The 20496-nt window shown below is 40.8% G+C and overlaps 1 protein-coding gene across 1 annotated transcript in view; it reads left to right on the top strand.

Annotated features, from left to right (window-relative positions):
- LOC149240042 (uncharacterized) overlaps positions 1-937 on the top strand; it is a 62406-nt gene extending 61469 nt beyond the window's left edge. The window contains exon 5 of the mRNA XM_089373618.1: positions 60-937. Within this exon, the coding sequence (XP_089229744.1) occupies positions 60-194 (135 nt within the window). The 3' untranslated portion in view covers positions 195-937. The remainder of the gene's footprint in view (positions 1-59) is intronic.
- The last annotated feature ends 19559 nt before the right edge of the window (positions 938-20496 follow it).

The following is a 20496-nucleotide window of genomic DNA, read 5'->3' as shown; positions in this document are numbered from 1 at the left end:
ATTTTAGTTGTCATATTTTAATGTCATTTCTGAAAGTTGTATTAATTTCACTTCTGCAGCACATGAGGACAGTAGCCGCTGCTAATGCTTTTCGTGAAGGCAGCAATAGACTTTGGAACCTGAGATTTGATATGCATGTTGGAAATAATGTGGAGAGCTTGTCTTCTGGTATAGGCTCTTCAGAGTCAGCTTAGTTACAGGGTGACTGTCATATGGGAAAGAAACACTAATAGCCTGGCAAGGGATTAGATAGATATAAGATTTGGAAAATTTTGGATTGACTGAAAACATGAAAAAACTGGCTCTTACCCATGTGTTGCTTCAGAAGGTGCAATCATAAGAGGTTGGGTAACGAAGTTCCCTTGAGAGCTTTAGATTGTCAACTTGACAAAGTAGATTGCTGTCAAAGTCGGTTAACAACAACTTGTTTTGGATGAATAGATAATTTGCAATGTGTGCACATGAAATATATGTCACAAGAATAGCACAGAATTATGAAATACAAAGACTGTGCTTATTAGTAATTTCCATGGTTTTACCTGGGGGTTTTGCAGAGAAAGATGTATATGATTCTTGACTTCTGGGGTTATGCAGAAAAATGGCAGTGAATGTATATTCATGATGCAAAGCATCATTTTCCCAGGTATGGCATTTGTGCCTTTAGCCAATTTGTGAATTTGGATTTGACAGTAGCAAGATTGGTGGATGCTGCAAGGTTCACTGAGATTTAATGGGCTGGGAATTATCTTGTTGATCATTTTGATCCATTTTTGCTGGGAAGAAAGCTTTGGTCCTCTGATGGTTAGTCTCATTGACACTAAAGATTCTAATTTTTGAGGTATACAAGTTCGAAAGATTGTATTGGGATACGAATCAGTTTTGTAATCTTTTGAACTGCGATTTGTTTTATTTATTCAAAAAGGTATTATTCTTTTTAGTTGACATTCCACTTCAGGACTTGAATTTGTAGTTGCGGATACATACATATTATACTTGCCTGCCATATGACTGAAACATGAATATAACATCAACAATGAATATTGATAAAGGAAGAAGCAGAGTCAGTGAAGTAATAGATCGAATATCTTATATTAAATGACTTCCTGTCATCTTGCACACAAGCGGTTTAGAGGTCACTCTGAAACATGCATATGGCTTGCATGGTTTGCACTAAGTAATTCGATTGCATGATATTTTAACTGCCTTCTAAATAAGCTATGATTTAAATTTGTATACTGCTTTACTTAATGGATATGGTGAATATCATTTACTGTCCTCCATGCTATTCTATCTATCCTGTCTTTTTATCCCAAAATCATCTATATTCTTTTGATGATGGGAAATGAGGTGGGTTAAGGTTCATTTGTTTTAGTTTTCAAGTCAACTACTTCCAGATGCAGTAGGATTATTCACAATTTTTTTTTTGGCTGATATAGTGGCCTGGATGACAGGGCAGCGATCAAATTTCCAGCAAATAGTGCAAAAGAAAAAATTACAACAAATGATTTTTGAGAGGAAAAAGGCTCAAAACATAACCTAGCTGCTGAATTAAAAATATATCATGCAGAGGAGAATGTTACTCTGGGATTCAGAAATACTATAGTATTTTGTTCAGGTAAATTTTCTTGCAGATTTTTGGTTTTTGGATGCAAGCTATATATTCAGCACAATTTCACTCATAGGGTTTCGCCTAAATAATCTAGGATGTTAATCTACTATGATTTAGTGTAATTTATTGATGGTTCAACGAGTGTGCATTTAAGATGTGGATGTTTGTATGTAGAAATTGTGTTCCGAGTGTTCTAGCATATGAATTGTCACTGAAATACTGACAGTTGCAAGATGTTTATTGTAGCTGTTAAACCCCTAGACAGAATTTTGTTATCACATGTACGGACATGTATCTTGTACATATATGCAGACTACTTTATGTACACATAATAGCTATATAGCTAGAAGAGTATAGAGCTTCAGGAAGGAGGTTATTCTGAGTTAGCAGAATCTCATGAATTTAAGTTTTAATATTGGAATGTAATATGCTTGTTATTGTGAAACTTGTTAGGTATTGTTTATTTCTTATCGAGGTAAAGTTGGTATGGTATTGGAGGCTTAAAGTAGAAGAATGCCTGTCTACTAGTTACTACTAACCAGTATGTAGATTTCTGATGAGGAAAATTCAATCCAACTCTAACATAGTAATATAAGTGGATAGGGAAACAGGGTGGTATCTGTTTTGCAGGGTGACCAGTAAATGTAATACACAGCCCTGTATTAGGTATCCTACATATTTTGTTAAAAGGACTCTAGTGTTCCTGTAGTGGCTGAGAAACAGGCCGGAAAGATGTTGTCTGCCATGTTGGTATGTCACAACCAGTCTATGAATGAGGATGGCCAGTAAAGGCAGATCAGAGGTCTGTATTGTGTCCCGCGGATTCTGTTTAAAGGGACCAAGCATTCCTGCAATGCCTGAGACAAGCAGGAGTGAAGGTGCCTCCTTATTGGTATGTCACACTGATAATCTACCAGTGATGTGGCCAGTAAAGGCAGATGACAGGCCTTTCTTGGCTGTCCCACAGGTTCTGTTAAAAGAAACCTAGTGTTCCTGGATTGCCTGAGACAGGCAATAGTGATTGTGTGTCCATTTTGGCATGTCACAACCACAATCTATCAATGAATCATAGATGTAGTTCTGCTTACCTTATCTGGAAAGGTTGTAATGAAAGCAATATTCAAGCTAATGTTTGAATGGTGTGCTTGAAGAAAGAAAAGGACAGTCCAAGATTTTCATTGCAATGCCCACCATTTATTTTTTAAATTCAAAGGAATGGTGCTTATTCAGCAAATTAGTAAACAATCATTATAGTTATTACTGACCTTGAAGAGATGGATTGATGACACATGGGAGTGCAAGCAACAGACAATAGGAAATGTGGTTGGAAGGGGGTATTTTGTAATGGTGTCCTACAATAGGATTAAGAGGGAGTACGTGACTGGGGATCGTATTTTGCTAACATTGCTGGATTTTGGTGCAGCTCCTCAGGGCTTGAATTTGGGAAATCACTTCCACTAAAGAACATTGCTGGATTGCTAATCAAACATTAAAGGTTGTCATCTTCCTGCATGAAAAATTTAAATTACTTCTAGCAAAGAATATTGTAGGATTTCTAATCAGACATTAAGATTACCTTTTTCCTGCATGAAAAATTTATATCAAAGTAGAAACAATTCGTCATAGGGGCATGGACTGGTTGGTCAAAGGCCATGTCATGATGTTTTCCTCACCATGGATTTTAGCCCACTGAATTTTCAGCCTTGAGGCTACTGTAAAACAAGGTACAAAACAGCTTGGGAAAGAGTACAATGTTTCACTTCCAAGCACAACCCATACTAGAAAATATCCCACACCAAAGAGATATGTTTCATTCCTTTCAGGGCAACTTACAATCCAAAGCGGACAATAAAAATATCACCATAAAATTAAATCAGACCATCAACCACAAAATTGGCAACCAAACTGCGATGTTTACTCATTTTATTAAATGGGAAGAGGTGTACAACAAGGCGCTGGAATGTGTGCACCTAGGCTTGCTCTAGGCAAGCTAGCAAAAGCCCAATTGAACAATGGAACACCCTCCTCAAATCTTTTGGTAATCCGGCCCAAGAGCCGCATTGTTACTGCCTAGAAAGGTGCTGCTGCTTGAAATGATCTGTTGTTAGAGTCTTCCCTGTTGCCTAGAAAATTCTGGGAAATTAATCCCAACCTCTACGCAAGAAACCCATAATAACCCACGAAGGAATTGGCCAAATGTTGACCTCAAAATTTTGGCCCAAACTCCACTTAGCTCTTTTAGCTGCTGATTGTGTTGGTACCCCTGTTTGACCCCTCAGATCTGCCCAATTTTTTTTATAAAAATAGGAGTGTGATCCTTGCCCAAAACTCAGAAAAACCTAGAAAGGGTTTCCTTTGGTTCCAACCTTAAAAAATTGACTCTGCATAGCTTTACCCTCCGCCAATTTCGAATTTTATTGCTGTGACTGATCTTGTCAATCTCTGCTCTCCCAACTCCAACAATCCTCCTCAAATGGCCCTCCAAATGATCTCCCATCACTCCAACTCCAAACTCCCAGGATGGTGTTGCCCAAAGAGTCTCACTCCAATGACTGCGCAGTCATGGAGGAGATGATGCAGTGCTACGTGTGATGAAATGAGAGTTGCGTGTAGGATGGCCCTCTTGTCTGTAGCTGCCCTCTATACTCCTGAAAATGATGAAAAGATGCTCCCATCTCCCCAACTTCTGGAGTGCCTTACACTGTGATTGCGCAATCCCTGCGCTGCTGTAACTCCCCTTATTGTTGATACTTGACTTACAACTGTTGTAAGTCGTCTCCCTGCGGTTGCTACAAATTGAGATGAAGAAGAACTCCCTCCTAGGGTTGGCACTCGAAGTCCATTGAAGCAAGGTTTGAGATCTCCGCTCGGAGACACTCATGTGCTAAACAACACAGTAACCCAGCTAAGCAGCTCGAGCAACTAAGATTGAGTTCATTATGTCAAAATATAAGATGTTGAAATGATGAGAGTTGCCTTCCTTATATACATTTCGTGGAGCACTTTTCCTTCGATTTTCCCATCATCGTGGGTACCTCACTTAACCATCGATTTCTCCTCCATGCAAATCAAACTAGGGAATGTGTATTCTCCTAGTGTGGGCGGGCCCCATGTACAAATTAACCACATCGAAATAACTTCTACTAAGTCTAGCCTTCTAATAATATCAAATGGGCCCCATCACCTCCAAAATCGGCCCCAAAATGTAGAAATTAATCCTGTTCCAAAATAATTTAGGAAGGGACATTACAGTGCTCCCCTCCCAAATGTTGCTTGTCCCTAAGCTACTTCAGTGCTGGATGCTCAAGTATGCGCTCGCCCTCCTAAGTAGCATCCTCATCCAGCAAGCTCCTCCAATGCACCAAAAATCGCTTGTCCTCGAGCAATGCTTGAGCAAGCATCCTCTCTAACTGCTACTCCCCACTGTCACTGCAAAATGTGCCAGGGTCCCAGATGTGCCACTGGATCGTGCCTAACCTCTGCACTGTCCTGATATGAAAGAATCCTTCAATACCAGGATCCCAGGCCATCCTGTCCAACTTGAAGCTCCCCTTGCTCCACTCATTATCCTGCCCGGTGCAAATAACAAAAGTCCCCTGCTCCATCAGTGACTCTCTAAACCCCAATGGAAGATTTGTATGATCTCCCCCTATAGGAACCAACATCCCTAAAGGTTATTGAGCTGTGAAGAGCTGTGATGCCCTAGTTCCCTGCTAGTCCTAGAGTGGTGACACCATGTTGATGCTGCACTACTTTGACTATGACATACTCCCCATCGTGTGCCGAAAATATCCTCCCCTCTTGAGGCCTAGTGGCAGAAAATCTGTGAGAGTCAAGCTCATCCTCCCCGAGCATCTCCATGATGTCAATATCTACCCCTCCAGTGCCAACCTCAATTCTGTGCCATAACAGGACAAGTTTTCCTCGCAATGGAGTGGAGGTTTTAGTGATCCCCCATGTGTCAAACCCAAAGTGAATTGGATCATCCTCTGCCATGACCCTGCTCGTCACAAAGTGGAGTGATCTGCCTGCCAATTGGATCCCTGGATTCCCCAAATATATGAGAGCTCATAACTCCCACTCCTCACAGGGTGTCGCTGCGTAACGTTGTTACCAGCTAGAACGTGCCCGACTCTCATCTCCAATCCCTGAATGTATTCCCTGAGTGGACCCCAAGTATAAGGAGTAGGTCTCATGCCTGTGAACCTGCCCTGCTCCTGCGAGACCACGGAGTCTGGGTACCCTCTTGTAGACGAAGTCTACCATCCTCCGTCCCTCAAGTGTGAGCTCAGGGGTGGAATATATGCTACCTCGGCTATCAACCACGCCATCCCTAAGCTTGTATTTGATAGCTCGTGACCTACCAAGGGTCTCAACTAAAGAGTCTCCTCCTGGCGCATGGCATGCAGAGTCTCATCCAACTTTCTAGGGTGAGCTTCCCATACCCTGCTGCATGAATGAGAGTATCAAGGGGAAACAACCAAACACTCTGTGACTGTAAGCAACACTGGAGGATGATGGGCAGGTATGTTCCAAACGGTATGATCAAAATTATGTCGGAATGCGCAAGAGTGATCCTACAGACGACACTCTCTTCGCCTCGGATCTGTTGATAACTCCCTCGAAGCCCTGTCTTTGCTAAGCATGGTGTCCCCAGATGCTTAACAATGTCCTCATCGATCCTAGGTGAGCTGCATCCAACGATACACCTAATGCCCCTATCCATATACCTCCTTGGAGGCAATGCTCCAAGAGCTCGTTGCGCCGCACCATGCGTCACTGCACACCACTAAGCAACACTGCATTCCTCGATATGCCACTGTATGCTGCAACCTGTCCCTGTACACCATTGGATACCCCCCACTACGGCTATGCCATTCTGTACCATCCCGTGTCTCGCCTATGTCACTGCATCGGGCACTCCCCGCATGTACTCAATGTGATGTGAGGCACTCCCCCATGTGTCTCCATGCCCATATGCAGGCCAATGCTCCAAGCTAGATGCTCCTACCCATCCCCGAATGAGATGGCCTAAAGTGGTGGCCCTATGCGTCGGACCACACCCGACTGGTATCATCACCTCCATCATCACATCATCATACCCTCCGGTGAATGGATATTCACTCCAAATCCTCCCCGAGGGATTCAAGAAGTGAATCTCCCTATGTGTCAACAATGATGGTACCCCTGCGCTGCTCCTCTGTGTCCTCTGTGCCCCACACAAAAGTGAAGAATCCCCAACTCCATACAAGGTGCCATCTGGTGGCTTGCTAGTGCCACGTGTACAAACGTCGTAACAAGTCAACCCAAGAAGCTTGTCCATAAATTGGTTGGCCACTAGTGTTGACCGAAACTCTCCTAGCGGTTGTGCACATTCGACTGCGATGTCAACTATACCCTCTAGGTCATAGTCGACTGGTATATCTGAGAAATGATGGGTGGTCCCTCCTGGATCCCAATGCCAGTCGGGGCTTCCACCATCCCCAGTGCCTGGAAACTCCCTTTGAGTTCCACCTGGGTCCACTGCCATCTCCATAGCCCACTCCACCGGGTACCAACTCGGAATCTCTCGCCACCCAACCCCAAGAGAGGGATCGAATGCACGAACTCTCGCACATAGAACAACCCCAACATGTGGGTGCTTCACCATGTGCAACTCAAGTCGTCTCATCTCGCTATCCTGGTCTATACATAAAATATGACTAGGTAGCTTTGTCTCTCTTTGTCCAATGGACCAAGGTAACCTAACAGTGCTGCCAACCCCATCCATGCATGCCCGAAGAGGGTTTCTCTCACGCTCCAATGTGCACTCTAGCAACACTAGTGGGGAATCCAATCGCTCCCCAACGTGAGTCAAATTCACCATGGACTCGACACAAACTGCTCTCATGCCCTCCAACTCCTTGTTCTGTTGCAAAATAGCCTCACACACTAATGTGACCTTCCTTTTTAATGCTAGAAGGTCGGCCTGAAACTGGTGGAACTGTCGTGGGCATCTATCGTCGGTAAACTCAATCAAAACTCCAGATACTTCAACAACTATTGGCATCTCGTCCATGGGTGGCTCCTCCTCAATAGACGACTTTATGTGTGTAGGCTCTATCTTCTCCACCAAGGTGTTAACTAGGGCTATCAAAGAGGTCTCTAATAAAGGTGACTCATGTGCCGAACTGGGTATATCGATGTGCTCCTCACCATCATGTGGGCTCTCAACATCATGCTCAACCTCCTCCTCATGCTCCTGATATCTAAAGCTAGGTCTCCACTAGCAAAAGTGCTCCTTGGTCTCACCCTCTAACTGTCTCTGTCTTGCCTGCACCTTTTTAGGAGATTTGGTGCCATGATCTGGTCGACTTTCCCCACATGATGTAGATCGCTGCACCCCCACGACCTGCTCACCTCTAACGTCTCTGTTGTATGGGTGAGGATGGGTTTGGTTTGTCACCCTCCTCAACTGGGCCAACCACTCATCGTCGCAATGAATTCTACCCCAGGATTTTTGCATACTGTATTTCCCTTGAGCCATGGGTTTGTCTCCGGTCTCACTCGTCACTGTGCATTCATACCCAAAGCCTCCATGATCTTCTGGCTAGTTGCCCACAACTGGGCCAAGATCATGCTTTGATACCACTGTAATGTTCCAAACTAGGTAAAATAGTGCTATGCAAAGCGAACATTAAAAATAACACCATAAAATTAAATCAGAGCATTAGACCACAAAATTGACAACCAAACTACGCTGTCTACTCATTTTATTAAATGGGAAGAGGTATACAACAAGGTGTTGGAATATGTGCACCTGGGCTTGTTCTAGGCAAGCTAGTAAAAGCCCAAAATGAACAATGGAACACCCTCCTCAAGTCTTCTGGTAATCCGGCCCAAGAGCCGTGCTGTTACTACCCAAAAAGACGCTGCTGTGTGAAATGATTTGTTGTTAGAATCTTCCTTGTCACCCAAAAAATTCTAGGAAATTAATTCCAACCTCTATGTAAGAAACCCAGAATAACCCACGAAGGAATTGGCATGTTGACCTCAAAATTTTGGCCCAAATTCCACTTAGCTCCTTTCCCTGCTCACTGTGTTGGTACCCCTATTCGACCCCTCGGTTCTGCCCAGAAAATTCTATAAAAATAGGAGTGTGATCCTTGCCCAAAACCTAGAAAAACCCAGAAAGGGTTTCCCTTGGTTCCAACTTTAAAAAATTGACCCTTCACAGCGTGGCCCTCCTCCCATTTCGACTTTTGTCGCTGTGACTAATCTTGTCAATCTCTGCTCTCCCAACTCCAACAATCCTCCTCAAATGGCCCTCCAAATGATCTCCCAACACCCCAGCTCCAAACTCCCTAGGATGGTGCTGCCTCAAAGCGTCTCACTCGAATCACTGCACAGTCATGGAGGAGATGACACAATCTTGCGTGTGATGAAATGAGAGTTGCGTGTAGGATGACACTCTTGTCTGTAGCTGCCCTCTATACCCCTGAAAATGATGAAAGAATGCTCCTGTCTCCCCAACCTCTGGAGTGCCTCACGCTGTGACTGCGCAATCCCCGTGCTGTTGTGACTCCCCATGTTGCTGGTACTTGACTTACAACTCCTGTAACTCGTCTCCCTGTTGTTGCTACAAACTGAGATGAAGAATAACTCCCTCCTAGCGTTGGCACTCGAAGTCCATCGAAGCAAGGGTTGAGATCTCCGCTTGGAGACACTCATGTCCTAAACAAACCAGTGACTCGGCTATGCAGTTCAAGCAACTAAGATTGAGTTCAATATGTCAAAAGATAAGACGGTGAAATGATGAGAGTTGCTTTCCTTATATACATTTCGTGGAGCACTTTTCCTTCCATTTTCCCACCATCGTGGGGACCTCACTTAACCATCGATTTCCTCTCCATTGCAAATCGAACTAGGGAATGCGTATTCTCCTAGTGTGGGTGGGCCCCATGTACAAATTAACCACATCGAAATAACTTCTACTAAGTCTAGCCTCCTAATAAAATCGTATGGGCCCCATCACCTCCAAAATCGGTCCCAAAATGTAGGAATTAATCCTGTTCCAAAATAATTTAGGAAGGGACTCTTGTGAACAAGAGAGTCCACATGCACCTCAAATCCTCTCTCTACTAGACCAACTTGAAATATGTCAACTCCTTGATCTTGAGAGAGTCATGAAGTAAGAGTAACATCATGGTCAATTTCCTTTTTTCAAGAGAGTAACCTCATTCTCAACTCCCTTTGTTTGACCGAGACTATGATCTCTAACAAGAGTATCATCATGGGGAACTCTCTTTGTTCGAGAAAATCCATGATTGTAGATCTTGAGAGAATCTTGAAGTAAGAGTAACATCATGGTCAATTTCCTTTGTTCGAGAGAGTAACATCATTCTCAACAACCTTTTTTTGAGTGAGACTATGATGCATATCAAGAATATTATCATAGGGAACTCCCCTTTGTTCGAGAAAATTGATGACTCTAGTTCTGTGTTCTATAAATATCTTCAATGACAACTTTGGATTCTCATTGTCCTACTCCATGAAGGCATCACACCTCTCCTTAATTAAAATAACTAGAAGGCTCATGGATGAACTCGTTTTTGTCATCACAACTTTCCTCTTCTATAACACTAGAAGTCTCATAGATGGGAGAAACCAATGCAAGATGACTAGCATGTCTTCTATGAGTTACACTTGCCCTTATTGAATATTGGGTTGTTACTACATGTTCGTGAGCCTTTAAATATGGAACAATCACCTCCACATTCTCCTCTACCATTGAAGGTGAATGTTGTGAATTGAAAGATTTCACATCCTCATCAACACATGATACTATCAAAACATGTGCAATCGGTGTAAATCCCAACGCTATGATCTATCATTGTGCATGTCCCTTTTGAAAGCTAGAAGGCTTTTCCAATGTCCCATTGGAATGTACATGTGCCATTGAATTAGAAAGTTCTTGTACAAGTTACCTTCTCTCACTCCTCTAGTTTAGACTAGTGGGACTACAATCACCTTATGTTGCACCATGGTCTCTCAGAGGCAACTCTCCAATGTATGTTTGTCATACAAGAAATTGAAAGGAGGTTCTTCCTCAAACTAGGGACCAATAAAGTGTGTTCTGCACAAGAACATCCACCAAAGGCATCCAAAATGAGACGGAGTCAACTTCTATCATCAGGTAGGTGGTATCATCACGAAGCTCCATTGCCATGCTTTCTTCATGCTCCTAAATCTTGTTGGATAGAGATATGTCATATGTCGTGTTTCAAAGCTCCATTGCCTACATACCAACCAACACTAGACATAATGTTAGAAGGTAAACAAGAAGATATGGAAAATATAATTTGAAATTGAAAATTCATCTCCTCCACTGCTACAACAATCCCATCTCTTTTCTACAAGGGACACTACTTGCATGATGTCCCATCTCGTGACATTGGGAGCACATCACCATCTTGAGGCCTTGCTATTCTTCTTCATCTTCCAAACAACACTGATAACATTTACTTGTCATGAACAAGATTGCAATTGGATTTCTTTTAGCACAATATCAACACAAAGTTTCTTAAACGTTGGTATATCTTCTTGATCACAACACTCTGAACAAAAGGCATCTAGGAAGGAGCAAGTCCTTTTAGGCCAATGTACACAACTCATGATCTAGCACCACATTTTTATTTGTTATTTATTGATCCTTCAGTTCAGTAATTTTGGTAAAGAAACTCAATATATTATCTGTCTTACTCATGCAAACCATTGGGAGTTGGTTTTGCTAAAGTATCTATTGAGACGCATGAGAGTTCTAAAATAACTAAACCAAAGAATCAAACATCGTTTCCCCTATTGTCTTATTTGAACAATGGCAGATGAAATGGTCCTTCACAAAATCAATAACGATGATCTTAAATTTGTTCCCCTTTTAATGAGCGACCAAAATTGTTGGATTGGTAGATTTTGGAATGTTCTTAACATGTTCCTAAAGATCAACCTTATCCATAAGATTTTGAAGTTCAAGCTTCCATGTGATGAAGCCACTGTCACACTTTGTAGCTTTGAGAGTCACCTTACGCATCCTGAAGAAGTCTAAGGTATGCATAGTCGATAGTGTATGTAGTAGACAAAACCCGTCTAGGGTGCAAATGGTGCCCTCAAGCAACCTAGGGTTTCTTGCCTAATGAGATCAACTAGGTCAAGTACTTGTCCTAGGGAAATTCCAACTAAAATACAAACTCACTCTTTTTTCAAGCGTGATCTCAACCATAACAAGCATCGATTTCATGCAAAAAATTGTTGGAACCCAAATTTCAATGTAAAACATAAATTCACCTTCAATTGAGAAGGTTTCTCAGATTTTAGCTTTGTGAATTTTTAGCCTTAGGATTGCTATAAAACATTGTACAAAATAATTGTGGTAAGAGAGCGATGTTTTACTTCCAAACAAGTCAAAATTCTCAATAATTCAAAGAGAAAAAAATATCAAACTAAAGGGACATGTTCAATGCTTTTAGGGCAATTTATCAATGAATACCAAGATTTATAAATACTTTTTTATATAAGTAATAACAAAAATGGAATCAATCCCTTACGTTCTTTAGTTAGATGTCTGTCAGGCCAGGGTAACTCCAGAATGACAGAGAAAAAACTGATTGCTTTAATTCATTAGCTAACTATCATTTATATACATAAATGGGACGGATCAGTTCATCTTCTTGATGACTGCTCGCGTTCCAATTCACCCATCCGTTGAGGATTAGGTGTCAACATTCCCCCCCTTAATCTGAAGGGATGTTGGTGAGTCCAAGCATCGTTCTGAATCTTTCAAGCTTTTCTCTTCCAAGCGCTTTGGTGAAGATGTCTGCAATTTGCTCGTTTGTGGAACAATGACGGAGATGGATTGTTTTGGCCTCAACATGATGTCGGATTAGATGATATTTAGTATTGATGTGTTTAGTGCGATCATGGAACTTTGGGTTCTTGGCCAACTTTATTGCAGAGGTGTTATCAATCATGAGTGGAGTTGATTGTATTTGTTTTACCTGCAAATCTTCAAGAATTTTCTACACAATTTCTTTCGTTGCTTCAGCTGCTGCCACATATTCTGCTTCTGTTGTGGAATCTGCTGGTACTGATTGTTTGCGTGATCTCCAGGAGACAACTCCTGATCCAAGACTCATAGCATATCCTGAAGTAGATACCCCAGTTTCTTTGTCTCCATCGAAGTCTGAATCAGAGTATCCAATCAAGTTGAAGTCGTCCACCTGTGTATACTTGATTCCAAGGTCTTGAGTTCCCTTCAAGTACCTTAGAACTCTTTTTGCAGCAGACCAATGTCCCTCACAAGGCTTTTGCATAAACCTGGAGAGGATTCCAACAGCGAATGAAATGTCTGGTCTGGTAGTAGTGAGGTAGATGAGACTTCCTACAAGCTGTCTATACTTTGTTGCATCCTCAAATTCCTTTCCTTCAATAGACGTGAGCTTCAAGTTTTGTTCCATTGGAGTAGAAATAGGGTTGCACTCTGTCATGCCAAATCTGTTTAACAAATCTCCAATGTATTTCTTTTGAGAAAGAAATATGGACTTTGGATGTTGGGTTACTTCAATGCCAAGATAGTAATGAACATAGCCCAAATCAGTCATTTCAAAATTTTTTCCTAATTCTTTCTTTTTGGATGCAATATAGCTTTCATTGTTCCCTGTCATTAAAAGATCATCTACATATACCACAAGATATACAACTGTTTTGCCAACTTTCTTGACAAATAAAGTTGCATCATCAAGATCAAAGTGATTGAAGTTGAGTTTCAGAAGATGCTCAGTTAGTTTTTCATACCAGGCTCGTGGTGCTTGTTTGAGGCCATACAAGGACTTCACAATTTTGCATACTTTATGTTCATGTCCTTTCACAGCAAATCCTTCAGGCTGGGACATAAAAACATTCTCTTTTAGATCTCCATTCAAGAATGCGGTTTTTACATCCATTTGATGGACTTTCCAACCGTTTTGAGCAGCTAGTGCAAAGAGTGTCCGGATGGTGGCCCATTTTGCTGTGGGGGCAAAAGTTTCCTCATAATCGACCCCTTCCTTCTGTGCAAAACCTTTTGCCACAAGCCTAGCTTTGTGCTTGTCAAGTGAGCCATCAGCTTTGTACTTGTTCTTGTAGACCCACTTGCAGCCTATTGGTTTGGTTCCAAATGGAGGATCAACCAGCTTCCAAGTGCCATTCTTTATGAGGGCATCATACTCCTTCTGCATCGCTTCTTTCCATTCATCATGAGAAGCAGCTTCTTTGAAGGAAGTTGGTTCAAAATCTGTAGACAAGTTCAATTCACAATCATAAGTAACATCCATATCAACAGGTGAATTAGAGTTATCTACATCACCTCCATCTTGTCGGTTTGTATTTCTGGTTCCTGTTTTTCCAATTTCATCAGGATGAACACTTTCAAGTGTCTTTGTCAGCCACTTTGGGGGACCTTTCTGAGATGGTCCAGGCTGCTCTGTTGATTGAGTTGGGACTGAATCAAGATTGAGTCTCCCAATTCTATCAATTACATCACTTAAAGCATCATCCGTTGTTGGAGTGTCATGCAGGGGAGATTGTTCTTCAGAAGAAGATTCCACATGTTGATCTAGTATAGGAATCCCCCCTTCAAGATGTGGAATCTGATTATCGAACTCTTGAAATGATTTTGGTTTTGTGAATCTATCCAAGCGATCAAGTTGCCGCTCAACAACACTGTCAGATTTGGATGATTCAAGAAAAATGACATCTCTAGATACAACAAACTTTTTATTTACTTCATCATAGAGACGGTATGCTTTAGATGTGTTTGAATACCCCAGGAAGATACACTTACGACTTCTAGCACCAAGTTTGTTTCTATGTACCTTTGGTATTAAAGCATAACAGGTGGAACCAAAGATCCTGAGATGTTTTACCGAAGGAACATGTCCATACCACAATTCATAAGGAGTTTTGTTTCTTATAACACTAGATGGACATCTATTCTTTATATATGCAGCACATAGAACATCATCAGCCCAAAACAATATCTTTACATTTTTGAAGAAAAACATGGATCGTACCATATTCAAAATTGTTCTGTTCATTCTTTCAGCTACACCATTCTGTTGAGGATTATAAGGCACAGTTGTTTGATGTTTGATCGCATGTTGGCGAAGATAGTTTTCAAATTCATTTGATGTATATTCTTTTCCATTATCAGTGCGAATAGACCCAATATGAGATTGTGCATCATTTTCAATCCACTTATGAAAATTCTTGAATGTTTGAAAAGCATCAGATTTGTTCTTCAATAAATAAACCCAACACATTCTGGTGTAATCATCAATAAATGTCATGATATATTTATTTCCATTTGCAGAAGGAACAGGCATTGGACCACATAAATCTGAATGAATAAGTTCAAGTTTCCTATGTGCTCTTGAATGTGAATCATGAAAACACTGTTTGCTATGCTTTCCTAGAATGCAAACATCACATTGCTTATGTTTTCTAGGAATTGTAGGCAAACCAACAACACCATTTTTCTTCAACAAGCGGAGACTATCATAGTTTAAATGTCCAAATCTAGCATGCCATAATAAACTTGACGGAAGTGTACCTTCTTCATGATGAGAAATATATGAGAAATGTTGTGCATGAGCAGAGGTTCCTTGCAGTTTAAGAAGTCTTTCTTCTTCTATACCCCTCATGACAAGTGAGTGGTCAGATGCCTTTCTTACCTCAAGCTTTCCATCAAACATATGAATGTAGTGACCTTGCTGGCGGATGTGGACCAGGGACAACAAGTTTCTCTTGAGCTGTGGGAGATATAGAACATGATCCAGAAGAAAGTCTGGAAGACCAGGCAGTTTAAGCCTGATTGTGCCAAGCCCTGATGGCTTGATTTTTGACTGATCTGCAAAGTATACTGCTCCATCAACATTGTCAGTGAAATCTTCAAAAACATCTTTCCTATGAGTCATATGACAGGTTGCTCCTGAATCAAGCAACCAATCATTTTTCGAAGAAGCAAGTGAAGCATTAAACAAATCTTCATTTACTCCAATGTTACATTGTGCCTCAATATAGTGAGCGGATTCAGGTGCTTTACCTTTGTCTGTGTCATCAGTTTTACCTTTCTGCTGATTTCTTCTCTGCTCAATTTTGTCCCATGGTAGCTTGCGTGTAGAAGCATCATGTGATCCATTTCGTTTGCAGCGAATGCAATGCATATCTGCTTTTTCTGCTTGAGAATGTCTGCTCCCCTGCCTCTGAAGTATCTTCCTCTTCCTCTTCGTCCACCTCTTCCTCTTGTAGAATCTTGAGCATGATGCTTTTCTTTATGAGCAAGGCAAACAGTCTCTTCAGAAGATTCAGGGACTGTTTTCTTTCCAAAGGCTTTCTCTCTTTCAACAAACTTTTTCACAAGAGACTCAAAGGTTATGTCTTTAAGATTTCCATTTGCTTGTAAAGACTCTAGATAATTGGAGTAGGTAGGATAGAGTGCTTTGAGAAAGGCAATAAGAGAGATATCCAGCTCAACTTTAGTGGATTTAATATCATGCATTATAGACTTTATTTCAGATGCAAGAGCAAGGGGATCATTATTTTTCAGTTCAAGAGTGAAGAGTTTAATCATGAGCTGAACAACTTCAAGTGCAGAATGTGTATCATAGAGTTCTTTCAGCTTTTGTAAAGCTTCAAAGGCAGTGGAATAGGATGAAATATGACGACTTACTTCTTCATTTACAGATGCTGCGATCAATGCATAGGCTTTGCTGTTCTTGTTTTCCCAAATGACAAGTTCTTTATCTGATGTGGGCTGCACAGGGTCTTTGTCTTCTTCTCCGACACACACTCCTTTCCACAACTCATTGTAGATGAGGGTGTGTTTTACCATCCGGGACCATTCAGAATAGTTCTCTTTGCCAGTGAGAACTATTCCGACCATAGAGATGATTGAATGCATTCTGTAAAAAAAAATTACTTCTGCTGATAGAAAAAAAATATTCTGCTGATATACAGTGAAACTGTACTCAAAAGGGCATTCTCAAAAATTTCAAATCTCTTCCAATAAGTACCTCAATACTTCAAGCTGCAACATATTTTCTCCAAATTTATTTCTTCAAATCCCTCCAAAAGCATCCAGTATTTCAAATATTAAGTATTACATATCACTTCAATCTTTTTAAATATAATAAATGCCCATAAAATATTACATATTACTTCAATATTTTTAAATGTAATAAATGCCCATAAAATATTACATATTACTTCAACCCTTTAAATGTACTGCAGGACAGATTAACAAAATATGTAGGAGCTTGATGTCAATGCTCAGACAACCAATGACACAACAAAATCGATGTCGCACTTATCGACTGCAGCTCTTAGTTATAGGATTGAATCTTTCCACACACCTTTGGTTCCGATTTCGGTGAATGCTTTTCTCGGCCACGCCCTCACTCAAACTGCAAACCGTAGATCGAACATCGTTCCTCTTTGTGCAAATATCTCAAAACTTATTTCTGGTTCCCTTTAGCTGCTTCAAAAAAAAAACTTCTGTCCAAAATCTGCTGCGACTGCTCCTTTGTCTGGACGGAAGTTTTGAGGGCTCCGGATGAGCAACTCTGGGATTGGACTGCGGTTTGTCGGGTTTGGGAGAACTGGCAGTTTGGGCGAGAGATGAAAAGCGGCTATGGCGCAACGCTCGACGATCTTCCTCTGAGAGGGTCTCCGGGCTTTTCAACAAATCAACAATTGCATCGAGAGGGCCTCTGCACAGGACGAGGACGATGACATATCTGAGGGAGGAAGTGGAACCACCACGGGCAAGATGTCTGAACTTGTTAAGGTCAATGAAGAGCAGAGGAGATGGCTGGAAACGGGTGGAGATATTGAGGTCGACAGCCTCATAAACATTAGAGACACTCTTGATTCACTGGAGGAGCAATTAGCATGTTTGCGGGCCTTGCGGCAGCAACAACGACTGGAAAGAGATGCAACTCTTGCCGAGCTTGATGAAAGCTAGAGAATTCTAGTAAAGAAACTTAAAGATTACAGAGGCAAAGACTTGGAAGTTATACAGAAGCTTGTGCTTTTGCTGGTGAACCTGTTGAGCAGAAGGATGGTGCATATGGACAAAGACTGGTGCCGAGGCGCAGAGCGGATTCAGAAGAGGCGATGGTATGTGTAACGTTTGAATAGCTCAGTGCTTATGGACGCTACAATGGTAAGATATGTTCATAAAAACAATGCGCAGTCTCTGGCAGTCAGAGAGCGCAGAGAATCAATGACACTCAGAGCAGCGCTCAGGACAGAGGCAGGAGTTACAACTATTTTTAGAACCTGGGACCTGTGCTCTGATACCATGTCAGGCCAGGGTAACTCCAGAATGGCAGAGAAAAAACTGATTGCTTTAATTCATTAGCTAACTATCATTTATATACATAAATGGGACGTATCAGTTCATCTTCTTGATGATTGCTCGCGTTCCAATTCACCCATCCGTTGAGGATTAGGTGTCAACAATGTCAAATCATTTAACAATGATCCTTTCGCTGTTGAATTAGTGAGACATATCTTGTAAGAAATAAATATCATTGAAAATCAAATCTGAAAATTGTCTAAATTTAGGATTGTTGGAAACTTATTAATATTCTTAAGATGAAGTAGATGTACATACCATAGCCTTCTGTCAAGGCTAGTACAAATCCTCCCACTTTTCAAACCTTAAGGCAAATTAAAAAAGCCTTAGCAACAGAAAGAACTAATATGCAATAATCACATCCTCGAAGGCAAGATGTCCTCTTTTTCACAATTCTACTCTAAAGTTTTATCGTAAAACCCTAATCTCCAATCTCCAAGAGAAACCTTAATCATAGACCTCTAATATGCTCTAAGAAGGCCAATAATCCCTAACAATGTGTGTGAGAGAGAGAGAGAAGCTAGCGAATATTATTTTCTTCGCCACATCTCATCCCAAAAGTGAATATAAGTGAATGAATGAACATAGTGTAGATGGAAATAATCTCTCCTTTTATTCATATGAGAGGTAAGGGCGAAATGCCATGGTACATGGTGAAGTTGTGCACAATAATGGCTCTGTGACGATGCAATTACATGATACATTTCCACATCCCTCTGTCACAAGACTCCATGTATTCTAGTGATCCTCCTAACAAATGAACCCCACCAAGTCAACCACCCTTGCAATAATATTGTTGAAGTCTCAAGTGTCCCTAAACCATCTTCAATTCTTCAAATAGGGACCAAGTTGCCACATGCCAACTAGGCCTGAGGCCCTCTTACAAGTTGCACCACTCTTAGGTCCTTATAATACTAGTGTATTCCCTTATTATTATTGTCATTGTACCCCTTATTCTTATTGTTGTGCCCATGTTGTCCCCATATTGTTATTATTGTGCCCCATAGAAGCGCACTATTGTTATTGTTGTACCCTTACATTATTATTGTTATGTCCTTTGATTATATTGTGACCCCTTAGACTCTTATATATAGAAAGGATGTTTTGTCATTTGTATCATCCAATAATTATTCATTTGTGTAATGTAAAGAGGTTGCCCCCTCGAAGAGGCTACGTTTTAAGTCGTTGATCTATCTCTTTCTTTTATTTTGTGAGTTGGTTGCATAACAAGTGGTATCAGAGGTTTGGATTCTGGGGTTTCGCTGCTTCAAACAGGGCACCATGGCATTTTCGCTATAACTTTTTTTCTGTGAAGCTTTAGAAGTTGAAATTAAAACCCATTTGAGACGAAATCGTGATGAACCGCGTGACTGAATTTTAAATCTTGTCTCACTATATTTTTGGAGATATGAACCAAGGAAGTTAGGGTTTTTGCAGGATCCCGAATTGGATCTCAAATAGGTCACCTTGGGAAAATCGTCATAACTCTCTCTTTGAGCATCTGATTCACATTTTGTAAAAAGTGACAGAAAGCAGATGGATGTAGTTTGTTGGGTATCATATTTAAAACCTAAGGTCGAAACAGTGACACGAGGCACATCGTGCAAGTTCGCTCTATTGAACTAGTCTATAATTAGGTCATCGCGGGAGATTGGGCATAACTCTTTTTTCGTGAATCCAATTGCGATCAGACTTGTGGGGTTGGAAAGAAGACTCAAAGGGCTATCACAGGCCGAAATTTAAGAACTAGGAGATCCAAATTTACAGAGTTAAAGACATTTCAAGATCAAGATCATACAAAGTGGAAAACAAAAAAAATTGTGGTTTTTTATTTATTTATATTTATTTATTTATAAATTTGCATAAGCTTTGTTTGAGAAAGTAGTTTGAAGTGATTCAAAGGGTGTTGTGAAGCATAATTATCATTTATTGATGACACAAAGAAAGAAAACAGAAACAACTAGTGAGTAACCTGAAATCTCTACTATGACGCATGAAAAAAGGAAGAAATGCAACATGATATGTCAAAATTACGAGACCAAGTGTAACAAAGTTTGCTCTCACAAAAAGTAACTGAAGTTAAGATGGATGGTTTAAAGAATGGAATGGAAGCAAAGATGGATGACATGGAAGCTAAGATGGATGGAATAGAAGCAAAACTTAAACGCAACATGAAAGATTTGAAGATAGGTTTGACAAAGTTGTTATAAGATATGCTTATTAATGGTAAAAGGGTAGTAAAGGAAACTCATGATAAGAACAAAAGAAATGTTAGTCATGATTTCATAGACTCTAATGTTGGATTGAAGACCCACCATGTTCCAAAGATCGATATGAGGAAGTTTGATGGCAATGATCTTGTAACATGGATACTACAGAGGAAGCAATATTTCGATCTCCATAATGTGCAAAACACACAAAAGGTACGCATTGCAACTTTATATTTGAAACCCAA

The sequence above is a fragment of the Pinus tabuliformis genome, chromosome 8 (assembly GCF_031772625.1).
Source record: "Pinus tabuliformis cultivar Carrire ecotype Pingquan chromosome 8, CPIR1, whole genome shotgun sequence".
NCBI lineage: Eukaryota > Viridiplantae > Streptophyta > Pinopsida > Pinales > Pinaceae > Pinus > Pinus tabuliformis.
Note: the sequence above shows the minus strand (reverse complement) of the source record. Positions and strands in the feature narration are given on the sequence as shown.